At 47.7% G+C, this 17,521-nt stretch overlaps 1 protein-coding gene across 1 annotated transcript in view; it reads right to left on the bottom strand.

Moving 5' to 3' along the window:
- Positions 1 to 17,521, bottom strand: part of cnksr2a (connector enhancer of kinase suppressor of Ras 2a) — a gene marked incomplete at both ends in the record, with an annotated part of 80,283 nt that continues 62,762 nt past the window's right edge. The window contains 8 exons of the mRNA XM_080855392.1: positions 1 to 225; positions 1,611 to 1,807; positions 7,399 to 7,972; positions 10,990 to 11,093; positions 13,721 to 13,860; positions 14,096 to 14,169; positions 14,944 to 15,116; positions 15,941 to 15,989. Coding sequence (XP_080711518.1) covers positions 1 to 225; positions 1,611 to 1,807; positions 7,399 to 7,972; positions 10,990 to 11,093; positions 13,721 to 13,860; positions 14,096 to 14,169; positions 14,944 to 15,116; positions 15,941 to 15,989 — 1,536 coding nt within the window. The remainder of the gene's footprint in view (positions 226 to 1,610; positions 1,808 to 7,398; positions 7,973 to 10,989; positions 11,094 to 13,720; positions 13,861 to 14,095; positions 14,170 to 14,943; positions 15,117 to 15,940; positions 15,990 to 17,521) is intronic.

Here is a 17,521-nt window from a genome sequence, read left to right on the forward strand (position 1 = left end):
TCACACATGCGTCTCGATGTAGGAGTGTGTGTGTGAGAGCGTGGGTGGGCCAGGGCTGGGCTCTGACTGGGGGCTGGGCGGCTGCTCGTGCTCGCACTCTCGCTCGTGCTGTGGCTCCTCTGAGAACAGCTCCAGGTACATTCTCTTCCACTCCCGCAGTGAGGCAGAGGTCAGCTGTGGATTGGTCAGCAGCTTGTCAATCACAGCTACTTCCCCTTCCCTGTCCTATGGGAGCGCAGAAACAGAGGAGTGGAGGGTGGGTATTACAAGCACATCCTCTTGTTGAACTCTCTCTCTCTCTTTACGGGACAGACACAAGGTAAAGTAGGAAGCGCAACGCACACCCAAAGCGAGGCAGGTATCTTTTTTAGACTGGGGTCGGGGAGGAGTTGGGAGCAGGGTACATACTCACACAAACACACACATACACGCTCACTCATGGATACACACATACGTACTCACGCATACACACAAACACAAAGCACAGTCTTGTTCACTTATAAACACTTTCAACACACACACACGTAAACATCCAAACACACACAGCATGCAGGAGGTGAAGGAGAATCCTATAGCACTGTGGGCTAATATAGCCCCTCCCCCTTTCCCCTCAATCCCTCTCACGCCCCCACAGCTGGGAGGGCGGAAAATACCCACAATGCAACAGGAGTCTTCTCTTGGAAGGAGGAAGCGCGAGAGCAGCACACAGCAACCCCCTGTCAGAGCCCAGGGGGGACACATAGCATCCCTAAGCCAGAGCTACATCAGTCGCTAAAACGCCCACGCTAGCAGCAGAAGCAGCAGCAGCAGCATCAAGTGCGACAACCACCTCCAGCACTCCTTACATACAACCACATACAGACACACACACACTCACACACACACACACACACACACACACACACACACACACACACACACACACAGAGCCAGCAGCTGAGGCAGAACTACATGTCTATAACACATCCTCAACACAAACCCAAAACAAACCCAAACACAGAACACACGGAGTCCCTACATTTGGCAGACCCGACATAGACAAACAGACCCAACACACACCCAAAAGTGATTTAGCCAAAAAACTCCATCACACAACCTCAGAGGACATTTAAGATAATGAGAATACACACACACACACACACACACACACACACACACAGATAGACACGCACACAGTCACCAGTAGTCCGTCTCTGTGGTGCACACACACTTACACACACACAGCAGGTTCAGAGCGCCACACCCTTCTACTGTTGTACTCTATTGCAGGTACACCAGTACGCAGAGATGCAACACTGTCTCCAGTCGAACAGACACACAGACAGGCATACTGAGGGACTGACGCAAGGACTGTAGACAGACACAGAAACCATCAGCCTGACCGTCTTTAAAGACAGTTTGAAACACAGTCTGACAGTGTCTCAGACTGAGGAACTTATTCACACTGAAAGACAAAGACACACAAACTGAAGGACTAATTGACTGTTTGACTACTGGACAGACAAAGAAGCAGTCAGTCTGATTGTCTTTGTAGACAGATCGATATATTCAACACAAAGACAGACACACACAGTCAGACATGGGTTGGTTCAGCGCAGCGTGGCGCCTACCTTGAGTGTGCTCTGCAGGATCCTCAGGCGGTGCAGCTTCTCGTTGAGCAGTGGGTCGTTGCAGCGGCGGACGAACGAACGCTTGTAGTCGAGGCGCGTGGATAGGCGTGGGTCTCCAAGAGGCGACAGGCTGGCCTTCTCCAGGGCTCGATACAGGTCCCCCAGAGAGTCAGCGTGCCTGTGCTCCTGCTGCTCACCTAAAGGGGGCGCCACACAACAGAGGGGTGTAAGAGGAACCAGTGCAGTTAAAAGGGTTCACTCTTAAAACATGAAACACCCATAGAAACAACAGAAACCTCTCTTTGGTATGCCTTAGGGTCGACTAAGAATCCTTTAAAATTCCTTTGGCATTAAACTTAAATTCTAAGCCATTCTTTTCACCTTTGAAGAGACATGTTTTGCAGAGGAAGGGATGTTTTTTGTGATGTGTGTAGACAAGGCTTCAAGTAAAACCCAAGGAAAAGTTCTCCTTAAGACAGCCGCACTAGAGCTTGTGGATATGGTTATTCAGTGGGTTATTTAGCGGGAGCAGCAGTGTATCTAGTGCCGGAGCTGTCTGTTAGAGCCTTATGGAGAGTTATCCACCGTCACCACACCAGACAGATGGTCTTTTTCACCCTCTCTGGTTACTTTCCTTCTGTTCACCAGTCTGAGTCGAGCTGTCCTGAATTCAGCCTTAACTTGAATTGCAGAGCCAATAGAAGTAGGTGAACGGATGGGTTAATTGATTCATAATTGGCCTGACCTGATCTGCCTTTCTTCATTTCGCTCTGTGTCCTAGAGCGGTCATAAAGACTGACAGTGCAGAGTTTATTGTGCACAATTGATCCCTGTAGCGCAATCAAACACACGTTGACAGATACTGTGTGATTCTGAAACCGCTCTAGCCCTGATCTCGCTCGGTTCAAGTAGGTTCAAGTTCAAAGGAGACCCTACAGGAAGCATTTATGACAAAATACCCCTTCTCTCTCTTAAAATACATTTTGGATAACGTCATCGCAAAACTAAACACAATTAATAGAAATAGTCTTTTACTCTATAGGCTCTATAAGGAGAACAGTCAATGGCTGGTCTGGTGAAAGGACTTTAGCTATAGGTCCACCATGTCTTATCATCATAAAAGCCTACGCGGTACAAAAGAACCAGCTTCCACTCCGGCTGTCCTATCAGCTCGCTCTGTGATATCCGTGATTAAGACGGAGCTGTGCAGCTGCACACAGCAGGTCTACCATCCAGCCACCGTTCCCATGACAATTGCAGCCCTTCCGGGCGGGCACAAATCTGATGTGTCACAGATGCGGCGTGAAAGGCTGTTAGGGTGTGTCACTCAATTTCGTCAGGCACTGTGGAGCCAGCTCTGTCTCCACGGGCAGGACAGATACCGCGCCCTGGCTCAGATCAACCTCTGACCCCAACACGCCTCTCGCTCCCTGGCGTCTTATCACTGCCTGTTATCATCTCTGGTGCGCATCAGTCAGGCTCTGTTCATGGCTGTATCAGTGAAAATAAGGGCAATGTGCTTTTCACACCTCTAGAGTCTGCATGGTCACGATGACACACCCACACACAACTGCAGAAATATATGTAGCTAACTGTATTAACAGACTCACAAAACACACACACACACACACACAAACCAACAGAGCTCCCAAACCCAAACAGAGACATCCAGAATTGGCAGCGTGGTCCCTCCCAGCCCGCCGCAGTCTCCCAGCCCAAACAGGGAATTAAGGCTGGAAAGTGATTTTCATGCAGAGCAGCCACCATTGTATCTCGCCAGCCTGAGACTGTTGGATGTTGTGCCACTGGGTTTGTGCTTGGGCATAACAGTTTGCTGGTTGCCAGCCAGGCTGTGCTGACAAATCTACTCCAGGGTTTGTGTGTTTGTGTGTATGAGTCTTTTCCTTAGGGACCTGATTAACTGGAGTTTATTGTGTTTGGGAAGCGGCGGTTTCCTTTACCCCGGGCTGTACAGGGAGAGTGGGTGTGCCACGTGTTACCCAAAACACCCACAAGAGGGCAGTAGAGGCATTGTAGGCTTACATCCAAACTTAGCAGCATAGACATACTGCATCCTTTGCACTTTCTCTAGTGCTGTTACAATACCAATATTCTGATCTCAATTCAAGGTCTAGCGTGTTCCTTGTTGCTGTCATAAAAGGAGGCTGGATTCCTTCTGCCTTCATGTCATATAATAGGGATCTTATTCAAGCAATATGCCCTCTTTAAACTCTTTAATCATTTATTAAAAAATCGTATAGCTTATAAGTGTAATGGGTGAAAACCCATTAGGAATTTAGAGATAAGGATCACAACTTTTTTTACACAATGCTTATGTTAATTAAGGAAACAGACTGTGAACTCATTTCCCCATAAAAACAACTGACCTTACAATGGCTCAAACTTATCAGCTAGCAATATGTAATATGGACATACTGTAACATATTAATTGAAGTAACCGCTACTTATTTTAATTACGGCAGCAATCTTACAAAGGCTGAAGCCAGGGGAGCCATTTCAGAAGCGGTTCCCTGCTCAATATTATACTATATCCTCTATTTTACCTTGACAGGTTGTTAAATTGTTTTGTGTGGGCTGGCCTCTGTGCTGCAGTGCAGGGGAGAGTATAAATCCAGTCTTTCATGGCGGAACTTTAATCAGATGTTTCTCAGGCTGCAGTGAATGCGTCTTCATGACCCACACATCTGTCTCTGACACTGACATTTGCCTGGTGATGTTACAGGATCCATTAAAGCAGCACTTCCCTCTTTTCTCTTTTTTCACTCTTGCTCTCTCTCCTTCCTCTTTCTCTTTGCCTTTCTTCCCTCCATCACTCTCTTTTTCTTCCATATCTCTCTTTCTTCCCTCTCTCTATATCTTCTTTTCTCTTTCTCTCTCTCTTTCTTCTGTCTTTGTCTCTTCCTTTCGCTCTCTCTTGCTTTTGCTCTCTCTTCCTTGCATTCCTCCACGGCTGCTATACTCTGGGGACACGTGTGGCTTAGAATCCGCAATCGATTGTCTCCGACACTCTTGATCCTTCAGCGAGTCTGCCAGCAAGCAGGCAGGCTGGGGCTCAGGAAACAGAGTTAGGGAGACTGGGAGATGACTAACGTCCGCCTCCACAACAGAGAGAGAGAGCGAGAGAGAGAGAGAGAGAGAGAAAGAGAGAGAAAGAGATAGGGTGGGGAGAGAGGAGGAAATATTACAGTGATATGCTTTAAACACCTCCACCCACTTTAAATATAAACATGCACGGGGGGGGGGGGGGGGGGGGGGGGGTTGGGGGTTATGATGTAGTGATGCAGTGTGGGAGAGAGGAATTAAATAAAATGAGAAATGAAAACGAGACGACAGAAACGAAAGAGAGAAAACAGGCCCGGGCGGGGGACACAGAGCGATGGGTGATAGAGCCCAGCTGACTGGACAGGGCTTAGGTGACAGGGCTCACACAGCACGTCGAGTTTAGGGACCCTTGTCCTCCTGGCTTTCACACTTGCTATTCACAATGCCCTAAGGCCAGGATCAGTGCAGGAGGAGATGACATGGACAAGACGTAGAGAGAGAGAGAGAGAGAGAGAGAGAGAGAGAGAGAGAGCGAGGGAGGGAGAGAGATTACTGTAAGATTTTTAGGCTTAGAGGCTCTAGCTGCCCATTCCCGATTGGAGAACCCGGTAAAAAGTTCAGATGAAAAGTTTGAGAGAACTTCTGGAGGTTTTGTGCTGCACCAAGCCGTCCCTTGGGGGTTCCAGATAGCACCGTTTTTCAGTTAGGATGGAGTTGACTTCATAGTGAGAGAAGGGGAAAGCAGAGAGAGAGAGAGAGAGAGAGAGAGAGAGAGAGAGGCATACAAATGCTGTGAAGGATAGTAATTCTGTTGATATATAGATATTCAGAGAGGGATGAGATAGAAACTGTGTGAGATGGAGAAGGAGATGGAGGGAGTAAGAGGCAGAGAGAAGCGATTGCAGTGGAGAGAGGGAGGAGGTGAGCAAGAGGGAAAGAGCGATATCAGATAGTGAGAAAGGAGGAGGCAACAAATAAGATAAGGGCGAGAAAGAGAGCGAGTTAGAGAGAGCGAGTTAGAGAGAGAGAGAGAGAGAGTGAGGGAGATAAGGCGAGGGGCGGGGTAGGGGGGGACTGAATAATTTAAAATGAAATTTGTCATTAGGTAAATGAAGAACGTCGCTCCGCAAGTCTCAGTCTGAACAGCCAAAAAATGAAGTTCATTAGAGAATGGCTGCCCTCAAGACGTATCTAGGAGTAGCTCTTTAAACGAGCACGTTCTAGAATGACGGAATCATTGATTGAATCAAAAAATTGATGATTGAATAAAAAAATAAAAAAACATATCTATCAAACCTACTGCACTACAACAAACAGTATTTCACATCTGAATGCAGACCTACTCATATTTCATGCTTTTGAACCTGCTTAACTATCTTTCTAATCAACTGAAACTGCGTAGCAATGTGTTGGCAGGTTGCTTTGATAACATCATAACATTGATTACATTATAAAATCATACGAATAAAACAAAAGTTCCGGCAAAGTTGAAAACCTGAAAAAATGCCCACTTTGAGCACTCCTCTCTCTCTCTCTCTCTCTCTCTCTCTCTGCCTGGTCTAAATGTGAGGCACTCCAAACAAGAGCAGACACCAGGCAATTAAAGGCTTCACTGTGCCCTACTTACACCATTTCCTAATGAGCATAGTTACAAAAGCTTTATTAAATTGGAGTTGTGCACTTTATTGTTTTGCGGGAGCGGACGAGGAGGAGGGGTCTGGGGTAGATATTGCTTTTTGATTACAATGGCTGAACACAGGACTGAGCAGCCAGTGAGGCCTGTGTCACCTCAATATTACAGCAAAAGAGAGGGAGAGAGAGAGAAAGATGGAGAGAGGGTGAGAGAGAGAGAGAGAGATGGAGAGAGAGAGAAAGAGAGAGAGATCACAAGACAGAAACACGGCTATCTCTGGACTTGGCTGTTATCTTAGCCTCCATCTGAGTCACGGCGTGCGCGGCGGAGAGATATTATGGTTCTGCGGTGGAGGCTGACTGATTCGGGGGCTTCTTTTTTTTCCATTGGTGAAGGTGCGCCGACAGACTCTCGGCTGTAAACACCAGAAGTTCTGTTCTAATTTTGTATAGCAAGGGAGCTTTATTATGTTTGTAGTGCTAATGTTGACATCCACATGCAGTCTTTTTCATGCATCCCAGGACTGAGATGGTATATGAGAACAGTTGTTAGTGAACACTGAAATGCTTGAATAATGGGATGTTATTCGTGATCTAAATTTGAAACTGTTTGCTCAGCTACCAGCTTATTGTTGGCTGTGCTTGTACAAAAGTTGATGCAACAAAGTGATGTATGAAGTTTGCTTATAAATAAACTAAAATGAGTCAAAGAAATGAGAAATAATGACAGACATGAAAAAGGTTTATGTTAATTTTATGCTTGTTCCTTACAGCAGCAATGCAGGTACCCAGTTACTTTTCTTCTGTTTTGGTTTTGCCTAAATTAATGTGCACAACAATGAAAGACTAAATTAAAATGAAAGAAAAACCCAAGGACTTGGAATTCTTCACACCCTGTGGACTCAGCCCTATACAGCTAACACGTCCATATGAAATGCCTCAATGGCTTCCTGCTTTAACACTGAAAAGAGAAGTGAAGTAAATCCACTGGGTGTTTGGAGCATGAGGTGCTATTGTTCTGACTCTGTTCCTGAGCTGTGTGTCAACTGGTGTACAGGTGTGCAGTACCCATCACCCTGACGGGCGTACCCACCATTGGGGTTGTCAAGGCAACGGACCAGCTCCAGGCGCTGTGGGTCACGGTGTTCCATGCTGACGGAGGGCGTGAGGAGGGCGTGGAGGCCGCTGTCCCGGGGGAGTGTGAAGCTGCGCGGCTTCCCGCCCGCCGCCAGGCCTGGGTCGGGCATGAGCAGCATCCGGTTGCCCACCCCGATCCCCATGCCATGACCCCCCAGCCCGGGCCCTGCGCCTGCCAGGCCCTCGCCCGCCATCGGCCCGTAGTGGTCCGCCATCAGGCTCCTCTGGGCGGGCAGTGTGGACTGCCGGCGGGCCTCTGGGGAGAGGCCGGCGCCGGGCTCGCAGAAGACGGAGTCCTCCAGCGGGAGAGTCTGCAGGTAGTGCAGGCCTGAGCTGGTGAGCGGCGTCTCGATCAGGTCCTGCCACGAGCGCCGCTGGCTGGCCGACTTGCGGGCCGGGGAGCCGCCGCCGCTGCTGCTGCCCCCCTGTGGCTCGCTGCGGTACTCCTCGTGGGACGAGCGCGACTGCGACGTCTCGGTGGAGGACAGGCGCCCGTGCTTAGGCTCCAGGTAGGGACTGGCACAGGTCATCTAAGAGATGAAGACAGAGAACAGCACCTTAGAAACACTGCACATATCTCAACATGGACATTACACAGATAACACACCTCATTTACACAAACAACAAATCAAACAACCGCAACCAGTTTCTTTGGTATATACTGTTAACTCTCTTTTTCACTTGACTGGGCATAAGATATGTTGGGTGGATAATGGAGCTGGAATTGCTTGGGTTGATCTTGTGTGCGTGTGTGTGTGTGTGTGTGTGTGTGAGTGTGAGTGTGAGTGTGAGTGTGAGTGTGAGTGTGTGTGTGTGTGTGTGTGTGCGTGTGCGTGTGCGTGTGTGTGTGTATGTGTGCGCTTGAGAGAGAGTTTGAACGAGCACATGTGTGGCTGTAATGTGCATCATCTCTGTAGGGAACCCTATGTCTCCCCATCCCCCCTCCCCCCGGCAGACCCCCCGCATGGCTCATCTGGGAGGCTGGCTGGCTGGCTGGCTGGACTGCCTGTGCTTCTCTGCTTGCATGTGTGAGGGTTATCTGAGGTTAAAGACAGGATTATGCCATCTAACGCTCTCAACCAAGACAGGGTTGGGCCCCGCAGGGCACATTTAGGACTCCTCTAAAGATTCTCTCTCTCTCTCTCTCTCTCTCTCTCTCTCTCTCTCTCTTTCTTTTTCTCTTTCCTTCTCCCTGTAATCTTCAGACTAAGGGCACAAAGAGCACATGGCTCAGGAGAACTGGCTGCTGGCAATGTCACCCTCCTGCTTTTCTTCTTCTTTTAGGCCTATTTGTGTGTTTGTGCGTGTGTATGTGTGTATGTGTAATGGCTATGTGCATGATTGTGTGTTTGTGCTAATGTGTGAATGTGTGTGTGTGTGTGTGTGTGTGTGTGTGTGTGTGTGTGTGTGTGTGTGTGCTTGCGTGCATGTTTATTTATATGTGTGTGTGGTTGGAGTGAACTTCAGTGCGTGGTAACAGCCTGCCTGAAATAAAAGTAACTAGAGAGCAAAAAACGTTTTTCATCCCCATCCATGTGTCTGTGTTGTACTGCTTCTCTCCCAAGCAGCCCATGACCTCACCGAGACCTGCGAAACCATGGCAACAAAAACGCTCCTTCTGATGACAACAGAGCTCACCAGTCCCTACAGTAAAACTAGATTATGGAACCAAACAAAAAAAAGGAATACAGTTTCCACTTATTTATAGTACAAGCGCTCCTTATCCTACATCATCTCTCTATGTTGCTGTTATATTTTTCTAACTGTTTACTGTATTACCACTTTAAATAGTTTTATTGGCCAGAAGGAAAACAAGTAACATTAGTGGCCAGACACATAAACACTGAGTAGTTGGTAAGTCAAAGCAAGTCCTGGAGGCGACCTCTATTGAAAAGTATTACTGTAAACTCTTGTGCCGTCTTGTCAAGTGCACGGGAGCCAAGAAACCTGTGTTTGTCTCTGTGATGTGAGCGAGGTTGAGCGAGGTTGAGTTAAGGTTCTAGTGTGGCTCGGCTGGTACACGTGTGTCTGGGCAAGGGCTGGCACCAAATGTAAAAAAAAAACCTCAGGCAACCTCCAGAGGGATGACATGACGAGAAGGAGGCCTTCATGCCCCAGTCAAGTCAAACAGACAGGAGTGCAGCACAACCGTGGAGATGGCTCGCTTGTTAGCACGCTCATTCACACACCGATCTTAGGCACTTTTAGGCCTGACCTAGCACGAACATTGTCTCTCCCTAACACACACACACACACACACACACACACACACACACACACACACACATACACACCACTGACATTTAATTCAACACACATTACTGATCTGACACACACTACAGCTATAAAAAAGCTCCGGTGACACACCAACCGACATCCAAACAGATTGATCTAAACATTCTGAGAGAGAGAAAGAGCAGTGAAAAAAAGAGAAAAGAGAACAGAATGCTGCTGAAGTCATCCTGAGCCTACTCACACATGGCCTCCACACAGGAATATGACTCACCATGTACAGAGAGAAAGAGGGAGAGAGAGAGGGAGGGGGAGAGAGAGAGGGACAAATAAAGAGAATGAGAATGGATAGAGAGAGAAAGAGAGAGGGGTGAGAGAGAGTAGGAGGGAGAAAGAGAGAGGGGGGAGAGAGAGAGGGAGGGAGAAGGAGAGAGGGGAGAGAGAGAGAGGGAGGGAGAAGGAGAGAGGGGAGAGAGAGAGAGGGAGGGAGAAGGAGAGAGGGGAGAGGGCGAGAGAAAGAGAGAGGGGAGAGAGAGAGTGAGCATGGATGGAGAGAGAAAGAGAGAGGAGGAGAGAGAAAGAGCATGGATGGAGAGAGAAAGAGAAAGGGGAGAGAGAGAGAGGGAGAGAGGGGGTAGAGTGAGCATGGATGGAGAGAGAAAGAGAGAGGGGGGAGAGAGAGAGAGAGGGGAGGGGAGAGTGAGCATGGATGGAGAGAGAAAGAGAGAGGGGAGAGAGAGAGAGGGGGTAGAGTGAGCATGGATGGAGAGAGAAAGAGAGAGGGGAGAGAGAGAGGGGGTAGAGTGAGCATGGATGGAGAGAGAAAGAGAGAGGGGAGAGAGAGAGAGAGAGAGAGGAGGGGAGAGTGAGCATGGATGGAGAGAGAAAGAGAGAGGGGAGAGAGAGAGAGAGAGAGAGAGAGGAGGGGAGAGTGAGCATGTATGGACTGGTCCCAGTCTCCACTGATAGTGCTACAGTCCACAAAGCCCACCTGCAGCTGGTCCACCCGCTAACACACCCTTTCGATCTGCCTCTGTATGGACTCACGCCAAGTGTGGTCTGCATGGAGGTTTGAATGGCCAAAAGGCACAAACATACACGCAGGAATCTACACAAGCCTCACAAACATGCACTCTCACACACACACACGCACACACATGCACACACACACACACACACACACACACACACACACAGACACAGACACAGACACACACACACACACACACACACACACACACACACACACACACACACACACACACACACACACTCAAACTAACAAACACACACACACACACACACAATGACTCACTGAGGGTGGGCGTGGGTAGGTGTCATAAGGGGGTGGAGGGCTGTCCTGCTTAGGGGTCGATGGCGTCTCGTTGTCCTCATGGTCACTCTCACTCCAGTAGTCAGCTGAAGAGAAAGAGGGGGGAGAAAGAGAGAGAAAGAGAGAGAGAGAGAGAGAGATAGAGAATGAGAGAGAGAGGGATGAAGAGAGAGAGAGATAGAGAGAAAGCAGTATAGAGAGATGATACAGAAAGAATAATACAAAAGAAGAGAGAGTGAGAGGAAAGTAGACAGAACAAATGGAGGAAAGGGCCAGAAGAGAGAAAACAAAAGAAAAGAGGACAGAGAGAGGAGGAACAGGAGGGGGAGAGAGAGAGAGAGAGAAAGAGAGGGCAGGTAATTATAATCATTATAGCACAGGTACTTTTCTGAGAGGGTTATTGGAAAAAGACGGCGCAGGAGGCGAGCCGTGATTAAATGAGGCTATGTAAACATCACGAGGAGCTGAGCTGCATTAAGCCTCCTCACTGGGGATTCAAAGAACTAAACGCTGATTTGAAAAGGGAGCTGATGAGTATGTACTGCACCTCCATACCAACACACACACGCATACACAGTAGCGCACACACTGGCACAATCAGACAGGAACACGAACACACACAAATGAAAACACACACCTTTAATGGTAACATGCATGCACCATCACGTATGTGCACCTACTGCAAAGCCACCCAACCCCTCCCCCCCCAGACACACACACACACGCGCGCGCGTAAACACATGCACGCACACACAGGGACAGCCTCAGGTATGCATGTACACACACACACACACATGCACACACACACGCATACACACACATACGAGGTGGTCTAGACAGCAGAAAAGCAGAGAGCTGTGAGGGAAATGGTCTGATGACCTGATGCTCTGAGTTTGAGCTGAAGGACAACGTGTGACAGCCAGCCTCAGGGACTCAGGGATTTAACACATACAGAGAAAGACACACACACGAATGCTGGCAACCACACAAAGACACACACACACACACACACACACACACACACACACACACACACACACACACACACACACACACACACACACACACACACACACACACACACACACACACACGCACACACACACGCACGCACACAAACACACACACACGCGCACACACACAGCCCCCATTCATAGCCATCCTCAGCTGAATGAAAGCCCATTCCATTATAAAAGCAACAGATTTATTTCATTGATTGAATTGTGTGTATCTGTGTGCATGTGTATGTGTGTGTCCTCACGCGCAGTTTCTCTCTGTGTGTGCAGCCATATCTTCATGTGGATGCTGTCATTCGTATGCAGTGTTTCCATATAACATGGTCCTTGGTCCTTAATTAGAACCCCACAGCTACATGAAATATGGAATGGACAGACTTCGACAAAATGAGAAATCAGAGCGCGAAAGACAAAGGAAGAGAGAGGATAAAGAAAGAGTGAGAGAAAGAAAGAAAGAAAGAGTGAGAGAAAGAAAGTTAAAGGGGGACCAAAAGAGAGTGAAAGAGCGATGAAACCATGTGGCTGGGGTGCATTAGCCATGCTGGCTGAGGCGCAATGGGGAGCGCTCGGTGTGTGGGGGGCTCGTCCCCCAGCCCCTGTCTCTGTCCCCAGTGGAACCAACCGATTCCCCGCTCCGCTTTCTTCTCCCCTGAGAACAGCCACACAGCTCTCCACGACACCCCAGAATAAGCCCCACCAGGTTGGCAGGTCCCTGGCACACAGTACAATTGCACATACACTCCCACAAGCACACTAACAGGCACACAAACACCCACACCTAGGCAAACACACATACACACACACACAAGATGAAGACAGATAAATGAGACTTGCGGAACAGCAGATGAAACCGACAAAAGCCCAATATGTTTAATCCAAACCATTCTCATATACCTAATAAGAACTTGCATAAAATGCACTCAACCTCCCTCTCTTATTAAAATAGCTCTTCCTGCTTTCCTGCCACCGAGCCAGTACTTAGACATTAGAGCACAAGATGGAAACTCAAGACCATAATGTTCTAAACCTATTGAATTTATCCTGAGTTCAGGTTAAAGTTAAAGATGTGGGCTGAATGAAATGGTATTGCCAAAAGTTAATTCCTGACGTTTCAATGGAAGTGCCTGTCTGACAGAGGAGAAAATGTGAAAGGCTTTTATGAGGTACGACCCTCTCCTGCAGCATGAGGTCACAATGGGATGGTGGAACCTTGTGAACTCCCGGCAGGACTGGGCATTTCTGAGATTTCATCGCAGGATCTACTTTTCTATGGCCAAGGTATTTGATGTACACAGCACCTGGTAATGGGCCACCCCCATTTCAGAGCACAGCCACTCAAATGTAGTCCACACCCATTCATTCCTCTCCTCGACCGTATTTAAATGCTAACCAAACCCATTCACTCTCACAGCTACACTACAATCTCACTCTTGGGCCCAACCAGTTCCAACCCAAAGCTGGATGAGTGGGGTGAGAGGTCCCTTGTAAAGACACTAATGTAGGACAATGTGCGGGCCACCAATAACCTACCAGGATAATGTAGAGTGTGCATATTTGGAGGGTTCATGAGGGACCCTCTTCCCCATCTCTCCCACCTTGAATGCTCCTACCAATGACTGTCCACATCCTACCTCTTGCTCACCCATACTGCCCCCCCCCCCCCCCTGCTCCTTTGTCCCCCTGGCGCCCCCTCTCACCCTGCTCCTGCCTGATCCTCTCCCGCTCGGCGTAGCCGGCCGCCGCCATGTTCAGCCGGCTCAGCCATCTGTTCATGTCGTCCACACTATCGGCAGCGAAGTAGAAACTCTTGATTTTCGGGTGACAGGCTTTGAACGCACTGGAGTGGAGAGGGAGAGAAGAGAGCAGGTCAACATCCAGATCAAAAATGCTTGATCTTTTAAAAGACAGAATGTGTATCTCTCTAGACTCTCTATCACTCTTAGACACACACACACACACACACACACACACACACACAAACACACACACACACACACACACACAAACACACACACACACACACACACATTGGTCTATATCATGCACAAGATGCTGCTTTATTCTGGACTCACTATTTCTTGCGGCACTCGCTAGCACGGTCGATTTTGAATTCGGGCAGGCTGACAAATCCTTCAGCCTTCTCGTCCTGTTGGGAGAAGAAAAGTGAGGCAAGTGAAGAAATCGCGAATACAGGGGCTGGGTGGGTGTTGTGGGTCTAAACAAATGAAAACAGAGAAAACTCAAGAGAGAGAGAGAGAGAGAGGGAGAGAGAGAGGGACAGAGAGAGATAGAGAGAGAGAGAGAGAGAGAGGGAGAGAGGGAGAAAAGTGACAGCAAACAAACAAACAAAACCATCTCAGTGGCAATCTTAGTTAGCGAGTGAGACGGCTTCTCCATCTCCCTCGCGCTGACTATCGGACAGGAGTTGTGTGTCATCAGTTACGGTGGCGCCCCTGACAGACTGAGATTAATCCATCTATGAGGATGAGGAGGGGCCCAGACTGGGCCAATGGAAACTCCATCAGCGGATCGATGTTTTTGCAGCTTCGCCTCTGGCACCAAAACAAATCCCAGGTAGCACAGCTGTTTGGCTCCTGTGTGTGTGTGTGTGTGTGTGTGTGTGTGTGTGTGTGTGTGTGTGTGTGTGTGTGTGTGTGTGTGTGTGTGTGTGTGTGTGTGTGTGTGTGTGTGTACAGATAAGACAGAAGATAGAAGGCCTGGGAGAGATCACTTCTAAAAGTTTCATAATTAAAAAATTCCGCACAGCAGGTTAGTTTGAGTGTGTCTGTGTGTTTGAGTGTGTGTGTTTGTGTATGTATGTACATATTTATCTATTTGTGTGTGTGTGTTTTTGTGTTTGTGAGTGATGTGTATCAGTAAGCAAACAAAGGCTTTCGGAGCTGTCTGTCTGTGTTCTTACCTCCTCATTCATGTACCAGTAGAGGCAGGTGTCCTTCAGCACAAACCAGTACTTCTTCCACTTCTGAGAGAAGTAGCTCTTGGCGTCCTTCTTCTTCCACAGCCAGCCCTCACAGTCACCGCGGCCTAGGTCCTTACAGGAGATCCGCCGCTTACTGATGCTAGACAGGGGACCTGCTGGAGAGAGAGGAAAGAGAGAGGGAGAGGGGAAGAGGACAGAGGGGGAGAGAGGAAAGAGAGAGGGAGAGGAGGAGAGGAGAGAGGAAAGAGAGGGGGATGAGGAGAAGAGCAGAGATGGTAGAAGAAAGGAGTAGAGGGGGGAAGGAGAACACAGGAAAGCAGAGACAGGAGTACACAGGAGAGGAGAGGAGAGGAGAAGAAAGAGAGGATAGGAGAGGAAAGGAAATAAAGGGGGAGGAGCAGAGAAAGCTGAGTCAACAGCAGTCTGACGATGAGCATCAACCATAATCCCCTCTCTTACTGACGTAACTAACTTGTCTGGCGGTTCAGCTATGTGGAAACCCAAAGCGGCCCAAAGACATTGGAGTAATTGAAGGGGTGGCTGACAGACAGCTGACATGGCCGATTCCGCTGTAAATGTCCCCTGATTGACAGCTCAGGGTGACAGCCCACGCGGCTCTGATGGATTGATAAAACTGGGCAGATAGTATGTGTGTGAAGGCATGGCCATATGCTACTGATATTCCTTCGTCAAAGAGAGGATGACGGGTAGTGAATGTGACATGGACAGGGGGAACGAGGACAATTGTGTGTGTTTATGTGTGTATGAGTGTAGGTGTGTGTATGTGTTTGTGTGTCTGTGTGTCTGTGTGTGCATGTATGTGCATGTGCGTGTGTGTGTGCGTGTGTGTGTGTGTGTGTGTGAGTGTGTGTGTGTGTGTGTGTGTGTGTGTGTGTGTGTGTGTGCACGCACATGTATGTGTGTCAGTATGTGTGTGTGTGCGTGTTTGTGTGTGTTTGTGTCCTCATACGCTCACCCTTGCTTTTCTTCTTGGTTTTCGACAGCAGGGAGGACGCCTGGAAGGTCTGCAGACCAAAGAAGAGGAGCAGCATTAGAGGGTGCCTCAGAGAATGGAAATGACAGAATCATGACAATCCTCTCTGGCTGCAAATGAAGCCAGAGAGGAACGATGAAAAATGAAAACAAAATGTATTTGAGGATGACATACACCAAGAGTGGGAGGGCGAAAGTCATTTTGCTTCATAGTCACTTTGCATTATAATGGTAAAATGAGTATGTCAGGCTTTCATACTGTGATCAAAGTGTGCTCTGAAAGAGAGATTCCTATTCAAGAGAAGAGAAGACCGCCTCTTATCGAAGGTACCCGCTGATTTCAAATAGAGCTCAAAATAAAGTCTAATTTCCCACAGCCATCCTGACAACCACAGTAGGAGGCTAGGAGGTTTGATGTCAGGCACAATGTTCCTCTAGGTTAGCTAATATGCTAAGCAGAGATAATTAACTAAATAAACCCCACCAAAATGTATGCATTTTTGGGGCGATCACTCTACATGTGTATGTAGGTCACCTTGAAGAGCAATGACATGAATTTGGTTCCCCAAAAGCACAAATATTGATTCAAATATGTACATCAAACCTGTTCTGGGCATTGCCTCTGGAAAAAGCATCTGCTAAATATATTCATAATGGGAAAAAAAAAATGTGTATAATTGGCTAATGGCACTATGTGCTTTGGAAAGTATCAGGGTATATTGCTGCAACCCTGAAATTATGAATATGGCGTCATTTATGGTGAAAATGCACAACTTCCCAAGAAGTCACGGCTTCACCACCAGTTTATAAAAGAGCATCTCTGTTTAGCTTTTTATTAGGAGTATAAAAACTGCACGACAATTTCCCCAGAAAACCTCCCGGAAAAGCTGCATATGCACCACTGTGTCATAAAACAGGCCGTCTGAAGCCAGTGTCCACATTTCTTTACAGCTATGGCTCACTATTTATGCTATGGAAACTGAGTGAGGGAGTGTAGAGTTTGTGGGACGCCATGATGCCAATGTTTTTTGTAAATTGCATCACTAACACCGTGTTGATGGTGATTTTTTTGTCATCAGTACTTGAAGCACATCCACACACTCTCACGCAGGCTCTCTATCTGTCCCTTTCTTTTTTTTTTTTTTTTTTTAGCTGTTTCTGTTCAATGCATATTTATTGAGATTTTCAAAAACAAAGACAGTAGACACAATAACACTGGGACCAGCAAACAAACACAACACCACAAAACAAAACAGGAAAAAAAAGAGTGGTTAGTTACATGTAGTACATAACAACTTAGTCAGAGTCAAGGATCATGGTCATTTGTTCAACATATACAATAAATGGACGCCATGCTACATCAAATTTTTCTATTGATCCATTTACAGTATATCTAATTTTTTCAAGCTTAAGAAAAAACATCACATCACAGATCCATCTGCCAAAGGAAGGGGGGTGGTCACTCTTCCAATTCAAAAGAATGAGTCGCCGTGCTAAAAGGGAGGAATAGGCTAAACTATTTAATTGTGGCTTCGTCTGCAGATCGTCTGCAGGTACACCAAAA

Source organism: Sprattus sprattus (assembly GCF_963457725.1).
Source record: "Sprattus sprattus genome assembly, chromosome: 17".
Lineage (NCBI taxonomy): Eukaryota > Metazoa > Chordata > Actinopteri > Clupeiformes > Clupeidae > Sprattus > Sprattus sprattus.